The 12,263-nt window shown below is 44.6% G+C and overlaps 2 protein-coding genes across 2 annotated transcripts in view; both read right to left on the reverse strand.

Moving 5' to 3' along the window:
• LOC115532151 (CD209 antigen-like protein C) overlaps positions 1-12,263 on the reverse strand; it is an 86,785-nt gene that overhangs the window by 71,132 nt on the left and 3,390 nt on the right. The gene's annotated exons all lie outside the window — the stretch shown is intronic.
• Positions 1,272-3,195, reverse strand: LOC115532147 (C-type lectin domain family 4 member D-like). The gene has a single exon (XM_030341706.1). It carries the CDS (start codon positions 2,855-2,857, stop codon positions 1,853-1,855), a length of 1,005 nt encoding a protein of 334 aa, XP_030197566.1. The 5' UTR covers positions 2,858-3,195; the 3' UTR covers positions 1,272-1,852.

Raw genomic sequence — 12,263 nt, forward strand, 5'->3', positions numbered from 1 at the left:
TCTTTAGATTCTTCTTTTAAACCTGCATTCCTTTTATAATGGCACCGAATGAGCGTGAGGGCTCAATGTTTGACCCCATGACCCAGTAGGACGTTTTGGATCGAGCTACTGCATAACTGTACAAGGGAACAGGATTGAAGCACGCTTGTTTAGTGTGTGCATTGACATGACTATTTTGCCTCAGTCAAGTAAACAAGCAATAATTGATGTACACCGGATCGATGTATTAATTGGGTCTGGATGTAAAGGGTCAACAACTATGAGAAAAAATGCTTCAAAAATAAATTGCCTACCCTAGCATTAACACGGCATCGCTTCCATCAGTTTTTCCACCGACGACAAAACACATTATCTTGTGAAAACTTTAATGCTGTAACAAAACGTCGGCATATCTACAAAACAAAAAACTTTGAATAGAAACCAAAGTAGGAAAACGGAGAAGATCCAACAACGCCTGAGCTAGTCTGTTGTGTTTGTATCCCGCGTGCCCGCGTGGGAAAACGACGTCGGGATGAGAACGCTCCCGACGTCCCCCGAGTCCCCCGCCTCCGTGCAGCGTGTGGTCCATGGATGCCACGGTAACCATGGTGGCGGCTGCTGCTGCTGCTGTGAGGGTGTGCTGTGATTGTCTAGACTAGAGGCTTTGCCGCTTTGGTGGACATCCATTCTAAAGGCCAGAGGTGAAAAGGTAACAACTGAATAAGAAATTTAAAGATAAAATGCAAGGAGGAAGTTCGCTTTTTTAATATGTATTATCACTACTAACGGGTGGACTGCATACTACATCGAGGACCCTTGACCTGCCATAAGCAGCTGCAGAATGACCATGTTTACATTTTATAATATTTCACTTCATTGAACAGAAGAACACGTGTCTACATCAAAGTCAAACTGAACCCTCAGCAAAAAGGCTAATAGAGAATATTTAGAGAACAGATTGCACAAATGAGAGGAAATCATTTGTACGATCGTTTAGCGGATGCTTCCTCCAAAACGCCTTAACAATAATGTAACTGCAATAATTACAGATAAATGAGTGACTGAAACATTAGGTTTATGATGCAACTGTTCTAAGCAGTGGCGGCCCCAGAGGGAATTGAACACTGGCACTAGTTGACCGACCCAGGATCAGATTAAAAGACTAAACTATTTTCTATTGAGTCTCAAAAGTAAATTTAAAATAAAAAAATCCATATCATTGTCCCTTTGAACAATGTCGGTTCAAAGGGACCAAGTCCAAACTAAATCCCATTAATGAAAAATCGGCAAGACATATTAATCAAGAGCTGCTTTAATAAAAGCTCAAATTCACTACAGCAAACACAGCTGAATGGACACAAAATGTACATATTCAATGTAATTTACAAATTACTGTATGCGTGAGAATGCATGTATGCATATGTACCTTCAAAAGTGTTCATCCAGTAACGCAAAACTAAGTGCAGACCTACAAGCCCATTCAGACAGACACAAGTCTACTGTTCTCTCTGAACACCGTAGAACCAACAGACAATTTATACAAGTGTTTTATAGTGATCACTGCATGGTGACAAAGTCGAGATACATTTTAATGGAAAATTATTAAATAATAAGCTGAGGGGACAAAGGCAAAGCCAGCAAATGAAGCCCTAAATAGAGAACTAGTGTGGTTTATAGCAACTAAAAACCAGCCAATGACTGTCATGACTCTTTACCCCCTAACCTCAGCCTCCAACACCGAGAGCAACTGTGGAAACATTGAAAAAATAATGTAACAAGAACAGCATCTATGTACAGTTCCTGCAGTGACCAGTGAAGTCTTCATGTCATCTCCTTTTAAGGAGATAAAAAACCTTGCAGCCAATCACAGCTCTTATCGAATGGCAGAACTCAACAAGTATGAAACAAAACAACGAATGTTAGTTGGCATTGAGATAAAAAAAATAGTCAAAGAAACACATCTGTCAGACAAAGAAATGCTTTCATCCATCATTTCATTAAATTCACAAAGCCCATATCTGTAGTCTTCACAGCTCTCATCTGTCCATTTAAAGTTAGGATGCTCCCAGACCTTCCTTAAGCAGTTCTTCTTCTTGCCTCCACTAGGTTTCCCTCTTCTCCAGGGGGGGTTATCCGCTGACAGGACGGTCCCATCAACCCATCTCCACGACCCTTCACTGGCCTCATCTGTCGCTCCGAGCCAGGGGTCCCCGTCGTACCCGCTAATGAAGTCCATCTCCTCTTTACTGTCCACCACCAGCAGATCTGCTCCGAGGGAAACACAGAGCTCCCTGCTCTTATTCCAGGATCCCCACACACTGAAATAACATTTACAACCAAACTTATTCCAATCAATTGGACATTCCTGATTACAAAGCCGTGAGTCCCTCTGCTCTGTCACATTCTTCAGCCTTTGGAGAAGTTGCTCCACCTCCATGCTTACGGTCTTGTGTTGCTCTGTCACATTCTTCAGCCTTTGGTGAAGTTCAAGTTGCTCCACGTCTCTGTCCATGCATACGGTCTTGTGTTGCTCTGTCATATTCTCCAGCCTTTGGTTATGTTGCTCCAAGTCTCCGTCCATGCATACGGTCTTGTGTTGCATTACAAACCGAAGCAGTCCAGCCAGTAGGGTAAGAGACAGCAGGACCAGAAGCACCACCACAGCCCTGATCGGACACCTAGGAGGGGTCCGGCTCACAGGGTCCGGCTGCTGACTTCTTACTGTTCCCAGAGTATTGGAGGACTCCTCTGTCCCCACATAGTCCTGGGGTTGATCTCCGAGGCTCTCACTGGTAGCGTAGATGTCCACTATCCTCTCCTCTCTCTCTCCTTGTGTGTTCCTGGCCATGTTGGCCGTGGTGTAAATCACCTCAGCCATATTCTGGTCCAAACTGTTTTCAGAGTTTCTTATCGTCTTACCCCTATGAGTGCTCGGTCTTTCTGTGCGTTTTGAATGCCAGCATGTCAAAGTCTTAACGCCTACCTTGATCAAAGAGGAAGTATTTTAACCAGAGGCTACTTGCTATGTGTGCTGGCAGAGTCACTGTGTGGTAAGACACATCCTGTTTTTTAGTAAGTGGTGCATGCAGTACATCACTTATGGTCTTAAACACAAGGTTGATTTGTTGATCAACATCAAAAGGACAAAAATAAACATCAAGACATTCTTCAAATACACATTTGAGCCATAGGTCTTGGCTAACTGTTACTTAATGGCTGTGTCTGTTAAAGCAGATCATTTGATAGACGTTGATGATATTATTGATGTCCACTCCAGAAAGAAAGTCCATGTTTGTGGCTCCCTCTAAGTTACAAAGCAGATCCCCCCCTGGGCCTCGTTTCCCGAAAGCGTCGTTAGCCTAAATGGATCGTGAAGTGCGTCGTAAGGGCATCGTAGAGTTTTCACTGCGTTTCCCGAAAGCATCGTTGGTAACGAACGTCGTTAAAAAACGCTCGTAACTAACGAGTACTCCAGGGGTACTCTTAGGCAAAAGGCTGGGATATGGTGGGAATTGGTCACATTGACGGGGATTTTTAGTGACATGGGGGGGGGGGGGGGTTAAAAAAAAGCCGCGAACACTCTTCGGCGTGATTCCAAACCAGCAGCGTAACCCGGGAGGCCGTCCCGAAACGGATCTTCCTCGTCCTCGTCCTCGTCCTCATCCGGTTCACCCAACGCCACCCCAGCCTTGGCTGCAATGTTGTGCAACATTGCTGTCACGCAGATCACAGCGCACGACTTGGCTGGCGCAAACTGGAGCCCTCCGCCGGACTTGTGGAGGCATCGGAAGCACAACTTCCACCTGCCGATCGTGCGCTCGACAATGCACCGGGCCAGACGGTGGGCTTCGTTGTACTGTTCCTCGTGGACGTCTCCCGGGTTAGCCACTGGGGTGAACAGGTGAGGCCTAAGCGGATAGCCACTGTCTCCGAGGAGCCGCCACTCTCCCCTGGAGGCTGCAGCCAGCCGTCCGATGGAGGACTCGCGGAACACAAAGGAGTCGTGAGTGCTTCCAGGCCATCTCGCTACGACATCCAGGATGATGCCCTGATGGTCACACACCACCTGGCAGTTGACAGCGGCATATCCCTTCCGACAGATGTAGACGTGGCCATCAACGTGGGGCGTGAGAATTGGAATCAAAGTTCCATCCACGACTCCGGCCACTTGTGGGATACGGAACGACCGAAAAAAATTCTCGGGTCGCACCCATCTCGTCTCTGCTGTGGAAACGGACGTGTTGCGGTACGAGACGAAGGAGGCTGTATGTCACTGCCTGGACCGATCTGCACACTGATGCCTTGCACAGGCCCTGGCCATCTCCTACCACCTGCAGGAAGCTCCCTGTGGCGTAGAATCGGAGGGCGGCCAAGAGCTGCACTTGTTGGTGCGGGCACCTTGAAGCGTTCAAATAATAAGCCTTTGTTGGCCTCCTCCTCCTCAAGCAGAATGTTAAGCTCTTCTGCCTTAAACAAAGACCTCCTCTTTCTTACTTTGTCCGCCATTTTCTAGAGGCCTTACCCTTTTTCCGGAGGGTCTTTTATAGCCAATCAAATGATCAATCAAGGAAACTTTATGCGGAATCAGATTAAGTCGGCTCTCTTTGCATCACAAAGCATGTTTCAGAAATCAGCCCATTAAGATAAATGTAGTTGTCACACAAGCTGCTTTTAATTTTTTGTCATATGGAATTATTTCAGGGGGGAAAATGCCGTGAAACGCACAGTGCATTCAGGATTAGGACTGATATATGTCGGCTTAAGCCTAATCAATTGTGTTTTAATGTCTTTAGCATTCATATAATTGCAGTCTATTTTTTTCGTAGGCTACTCTGCTGTTGTCCGACAGTCCTTGATGGGGAGATATTTTAACCCTATTTAACACAATTTTCCTGCGACATTCCTGCGTCTCCCCCTCCTACGGAGCCCATTTCAGCACCGTGTCAGTAGACAGTTACAATCATACGACGTCGTTAGCGCAGTGCACGCGCGTTCATGTCAAGAGGAGTTTCGAGAAACGCGAAAAAGAAATTCACGATGGATCACAAGATCCATCGTGAGAATGATCGTACGACCGAAGATCCGTCGTTATCGGGAAACGGGGCCCTGGCCTTTCAGGTAGGTATGCAGACATGTAGGCCGTCCAATCATTAATGTAGCCCAAGATAAATGATTGTACGGGCTTAGTATAGTCCTGCAACAAAGATATCCAATTTTCTTCATTATTGTCGGCGCCTTCGATTTATTAATTGGGTCTGGATGTAAAGGATCAACAAATATGAGAAAAAAATATTCAAAAATAAATTGCCTGCCCTAGCTTTAACACGGCATCGCTTCGATTACCTCTCCACCGACGACAAAACACACATTGCTTTGCACAACGTGTGATCGGCATATATACAAAACAAGGAACTTTGAAAGGAAACCAAAGTAAAACGGAGAAGATCCAACAACGTCGGAGCTTAAACTCTGTTGTGTTTGTATCCAAGTGCCTGCGAGGGAAAACGACGTCGGGAGGAGAACGCTCCGGACATCCCGAGTCCTCCGCCTCCGTGGAGGGCGTGGTTCATGGTTACCATGGTAACCATGGTGGCAGCGCTGCTGGTGTGGGGGTGTGCTGCTGAGATCATCTGGAGGCCTTTTCCGTTTTCGTGAACGTCCATTCTGAGGCCGGGAGAGAAAAGTAACAAATTAATAAAAAACAGGCGAAGTTCTGCTACTTTAGCTTTTGTTGTGTGTTGTTAGCCTAATAGCATAATCACCTCAGTCATATTTTAAGGTTAATCTTTATTGTAGTGTGAAAAAAGCCTGAGTCAAATAGATTAATTAGGCAGATGGTGATTATGGAATGTATGTGTGCACTCTGATTGGCTTAGGATATAGCCAATGAGGCACAGTCGATCAGCAGCGTTAGGAGAGTAGTTGGTTTAGATATCACAATTTGGCCCGTGTATTACCACAACTTAAGGGTGTACCACATATTACATCGATGACCCTTGACCTGCGATAAGCAGCTGCATAATGACCATGTTGCACACTTGATATAGTTTAACTTTGACATGGAACAGAATAACGCGTGTCTATACCAAAGTCAAACTCAACCCTCTGCAAAAGTTATTAGTATTATATAGAGAACAGATGGCCAAAGTAGGAGGAAAAGATTTGTACATTCATTTGGCAGATGCTTTTAACAAAGCGTCCTAACAATAATGTAACTGCAATAATGGCATAAACATGAGTGAAGGAAATGTTAGTTTTATCCTACGCACGGGTGGCACTAGCGGGAAATTAACCCTGGCACTGGTTGAGCAACCCAGGATCGTATTAAAAGACTAATCTTCCCAAGTCCGAAAAGTAAATTAAATATCAGGTTAATGTCTGTTCAAAGGGACCGATTCCAAACGACATCCGATTTAAAGGTCCCATTGCATGAAAATGTCACTTGATGAGGTTTTCTAACATCAATCAGTTCCCCTAGCCTGCCTATGGTCTCCCAGTAGCTAGAAATGGCATTATGTGTAAAACGAGCACTAGGTATCCTGCTCTGCCTTTGAAAAAACAAAGCTCAGACGCGCTGATTTGGAATTTTGACATGTTACCATCCCTTTCACTGCTTTGCCCTCCAAGAGAATTTGGCCAGGCAATGAGACAATGAGCTACGACCGTGCGAGCGCCACATGTGTGTGTGTGTGTGTGTGAATACACACACTGTTACGCAAGTGTTGTACACTTCTTTGATATGTGGATAACCGTTCTGCTGTTGCTGTTATGGCGCATAACATATAGGGTTCTCTGACGTCTCTGGTATTTCCACAAAGAGACTCGTAGTGGGGGTTATGTTGAGAAGGAATTGGGGGAAAGGAGCTTTGGCTTTGAATCCCTGAAGTACATGGACAGCGACATGGAGGAGAAAGGGATTGTTGCCCGCGGTTTGGGCGGTCGTAACTCGGCGCTGCCCTCGTTCAACAATCGAGGGCAACAATCCCTTTCTTCTCCATGTCGCGGTTCAGTCTACTTCAGATTGACTTGGAAGTGGAAGAACCAGAGACGTCGGACAACCCGACGCAGTCGTTGGAGATTCATAATATCGTCTGGAGGCGCAGATGGCATTTGGCCCTGATAATATATATTATAATATCTAGATATTTATGTATAATATGATTATTTAGATATAGATCTCCAGGACTCCCGCCGGAGCACCCTGAGTGTTCTAGATTATTAACAGAACACGGCCAAAAGCTGTGTGCGCCTCGCCATTGCGATACATCCACTGTAAACACGAGCGCGTGGTACCATGTCCGGCCGCAAGCTGCTCTCTATCTGAACACTGTAAAACCACTAGACAATTCATGGATGTTTTGTAGTGAGTTACATTGTGACAAAGTCAAGATACATTTAAACAGAAAAATAATTAATTAATTAGCTGAGGGGACAAAGGCAAAGGCAGCAAATGCAGCACTAAATAGAGAACTAGTGTGGTTTGCAGCAACTGAAAACCAGCCAATGACTGTCATGACTCTTTACCGCCTAACCTCAGACTCCAACACAGAGAGCAACTGTGGAAACATTGAAAAAATAATGTAACAAGAACAGCATGTACAGCTCCTGCATTGACCAGTGAAGTCTTCATGTCATCTCCTTTAAAGGAGATAACACCTTGCAGCCAATCACAGCTCTTATCGAATGGCAGAACTCAACAAGAATGAAACAGAACAACCAACGTCTGTTGGCATTAAGGTATAAAAAATAGTCACAAAGAAAAAATTTCATAGATCATTTTATTAAATTATATCCACAAAGCCCATTGTTTTTTTCTTTACAGAGCACATCTGTCCATTTTAACTGGGTCTGCACCTTGACCCTCCTTAAGCAGTTCTTGTCCTTGCCTCCATCAGGTTTCCCTCTTCCCTCTCTCCACTGACAGGACGGTCCCATCAACCCATCTCCACATCCCTTCACTGGCCTCATATGTCGCTCCGAGCCAGGGGTCCCCGTCGTACCTGCTAATGAAGTCCATCTCCTCTTTATTGTCCACCACCACCAGATCTGCTCCGAGGGAAACACAGAGCTCCCTGCTCTTATTCCAGGATCCCAACGCGTTGGAAACCTGGTAATACACCAGAGTGCAGTGGTACCGTCAAGGGTGGAAAACTTAGGGCCCTGCTGACCCAACCACCAGTAGAGCTGAGGTGCGTTCAGAATCGCAAACATAGGCAGGGGCGCCGCTAGGGATTTTGGGCCCCATGAAAAGAATGAAACTTAGTGTCATTATTTTTTCTGTATTATAATTTCATCATCATTAGGGGCCTCTCTGGGCCCCCCTCCATCATGGGCCCCTAGAATCCGTCTCCTTTACCCCCCCTTTTCGGCGCCCCTGAACATAGGCGAACGTTCGCGAACGATTTTAAACATTTTCCGTTAAACGAACATAAGCAAGCAAACGTTTACGAACATAGGCAAACTGTCTGAAGAGGTAGTTCTCCACAAACAGATGCTCTCTTCGGCTACGTGACATTTGTTGCCATGGCATTAAACTAAACTATATTGAAATCATTTACTCCTTTCCTACACAGAAAGCAATAGATAAAACGTTTCTTTTGCATCCTAAAATGCGATTTGAACGTTATATCGCAGTAAGTGGGTACAACTTCGGTGACGTAGCCCTCTATTCTTGAATTTTCCATACTGGTTGTCTGCAGTAGGCTTTCAATGAGGTCGACCACGAAAACGGAAAGGCCTCCAGAAGAGCTACTAGGTCCGTGGTGTGAGGGTGTGCTGTGATCATCTGGAGGCCCTCCCGTTTTCGTGAACGTCCATTCTGAGGCCGGGAGAGAAAAGGTAACAAATGAAAAAGAATCGTAACCCCATGCGAGGCGAAGCTTTGCTATAATAGCTCTTTTGTACGTCGTTAGCCTCACAGCATAATTTTCTAAGTCATATTTTAAGGTAAATCTTTTATTTAGCGTGAAAAAAGCCTGTGCCAAATAGATGAATTAGGCAGATGGTGATTACGAAAGAGAGAAAGAGTGGTCCTTCTGGCCCGACGTCCCCCGAGTCCATGGTTACTACGGTAACCATGGTGGCGGCTGGTGTTGTGAGGGTGTGCTGTGATCTTCTGGAGGCCTTCCCGTTTTCGGTAACGTCCATTCTAAGGCCGGAAGAGAAAAGTAACAAATGAGATGGTTGGGAGAACAAATGGGAGATTATTTTGTATAAACTATCACTTCTAACGGGTGTACCACATACTAGATCAATGACCCTTGACCTAAGCAGCTGCAGAATGACCATGTTAATGCTGCACATTGGATAATGTTTCACTTTGACATGATATATATAGAACAGATGGACCCAGTTGAACAACGTTGGTTCAGAGGGACCAAATCCAAACTAAATCCAATGAATAAAATATCAGCAAAACTTATTAATCAAGAGCTGTTTGAATAAAAGCTAAAATTCACTACTGCAAACAAAGCTGAATGGACTCTTCATTTAAAGATTCAATGCAATTTACAAATAACTATGTGTGCAAATGCCTCTATGCATAATACCTTCAAAAGTGTTCATTCAGCAACGCAAAAATAAGTGCAGACCTACAAGCCCATTCAGACACCAGGACACAAGTCTACTGTTCCTCTGAACACCGTAGAACCAACGGATAATTTATACAGAAGTGTTTTGTAGTGATCACACTACATGGCGCCAAAGTCAAGATACATTTCAACAGAAAAAATAATGAAATAATTAGCTGAGGGGACAAAGGCAATGGCAGCCCTAGATAGAGAACTAGTGTGGTTTGACACTGCTGAAAACCAGCTAATGGCTGTGTTGACTCATTACCGCCTAACCTCAGCCTTTAACACCAAGCGGTACTGTGGAAACATTGAAAAAAATAAAATAACAAGAACAGCATCTATGTACAGCTCCTACAGTGACCAGTGAAGTCTTCATGTCATCTCCTTTTTTAAGAAGATAACATCTCGCAGCCAATCACAGCTCTTATCGAATGGCAGAACTCAACAAGTATGAAACAAAACAACCAACGTCTGTTGGCATTAAGAAATAAAGAAGTCACAAAAATGTTTTAATCAATCGTTTTATTAAATGATATTCACAGCAGTGAGTCTCTCTCTGTCAAATTATTCAGCTCTGGAAGTGTTGCTCCATATCTCTGTCCATGCTTACAGTCTTCTTCTTGTGTTTTACTGCTAACCCGACCAGTCCAGCCAGCAGGGCAACAGACAGCAGGACCAGAAGCACCACCACAGCCCTGATCTGACACCAGGGAGGGCTCACAGGGTCCGGCTGCTGACTGCTTTCTGTTCCCAGGGACATGGAGGTCTCCTCTGTCCCCACTTATTCCTGGTGTAGATTTCTGAGGCTCTAAATTAGTGCTGTCAAGCGATAAAAATATTTAATCGCGATTAATCGCGATGCCATAGTTAACTCACGTTTCAAATGTTTTTTCTATGCTAAATATCCCTTGTTTTTTTTTTCCCATTAATTTTTCTCATTCTAATGCCCCTACATTGAGAAGTGCATCGGCTTGCCTTGTGCAAATGTTTTTTTATTGATAACAACATCGGCATTTACTGATCAAAACAGGATGATACAAAAAAAAGCCTATAGTGCAATTAAACGATGAACATACAAGCATACTGCCTTGAACGAGGCAGTCAGGCTACTGCTTCTTTGTTTTGAGCCAAAGGAAAAAAAAAAAAAGATATACATGTATGTATAAAATAAAATAAAAGAATTGCGTTAATTGCGCGATAAAAAAATGAACGCCGTTAAAATTGATTTGCGTTAACGGCGTTAATAACGCGTTTAACTGACAGCACTACTCTAAATGCTAACATGATGTGCGCTGCCAACCGAACCACTGCAGCCAATATGGCAAAAGACAGCAGGACCAGAAGCACCACCACAGCCCTGATCTGACACCTAGGAGGGCTCACAGGGTCCGGCTGCTGACTTCTTACTGTTCCCAGAGTATTGGAGGACTCCTCTGTCCCCACATAGTCCTGGTGTTGATCTCTGAGGCTCTCCATGCTATCGTAGATGTCCTCTATACCCTCCTCCCCCTCTCCTTGTGTGTTCCTGGCATTGGTCATCATGTTGGTTGTGGAGGGAATCAACTCAGCCCTGATCGGACATCGAGGAGGGCTCACAGGGTCCAGCTGCTGACCTCTTACTGTCCCCAGAGTATTGGAGGACTCCTCAATCTCCACATAGTCCTGGTGTTGTTCTCTGAGACTCTCAATGCTATCGTAGTCGTCCTCTATACCCTCCTCTCCATCTCCTTGTGTGTTCCTGGCCTTGGTCATCATGTTGGGCGTGGAGTGAATCACCTCAGCCATATTCTGGTCCAAACTGGTTTCAGAGTTCCTTATCGTCCTACCCCTTTGAGTGTTCTGTTTTTCTGTGCGTTTTGAATGTCAGCATGTCAGTCTTAACACCTACTTTAATCAAACGGGAAGTATTTTGACCAGATGCTACTTTCTACATGTGCTTGCAGAGTCACTGTCTATTGTTAGATAAATCCTCTTTTCTTAGTTAGTGGTACATGCAGTGCATCACTTAAGGTTATAAACGTAAGGTTGATTTTTCTATCAACATCGAAAGGACCAAAATACACATCAAGACATTCTTCAAATACACATTTGAGCCTTAGGTCTGGGCTAACCGTTCTGAACCGTTGCATATATTGTTAATGGCTGTGTGACTGTTACAGCAGGTCATTTGATATACATTGGTGATATTATTGATGTCCCCTCAAGATGTCCCCTTAAATAAAAACGCAGATCTGCCTCCAGTCTACAAGGTAGATAGACAGACAGGAAGGCCGTCCAATCATTAATTTGGCCGGAGATAAACGATTGGACGGGCTTAAGGTGCGGCCACACCAGACGCGTATCTCGCGTACCTCGCGTATAAAATCGCAATTTTTTCCATAGGGAACCATTGGTTTACGCGCGTATGAGACACGTACATGCGTTACACGCGTAAAAGCAAAATTTTACGCGCGTATATATACGCGCGTACATTTCAAGAGTTCAAAGAATTGAACTTTTTACGCTCATACGCATGACGATTAGCCGCGTTGCCCAATCAGCGTTGAGCTTGACCCAACGTCACTGGCAGAGAGTAGTGAGCTTGGACAGAAGCATACGGCCGACATCTTTCTTTATTCTGTGTGGGAATAGTAACATAGTTACGCCATTAAATGCTTTTATGGAAACATTTTTAGCGAGAAATGTGCATTTTACTTTCATAATGTTCGCTCG

The sequence above is a fragment of the Gadus morhua genome, chromosome 19 (assembly GCF_902167405.1).
Source record: "Gadus morhua chromosome 19, gadMor3.0, whole genome shotgun sequence".
Lineage (NCBI taxonomy): Eukaryota > Metazoa > Chordata > Actinopteri > Gadiformes > Gadidae > Gadus > Gadus morhua.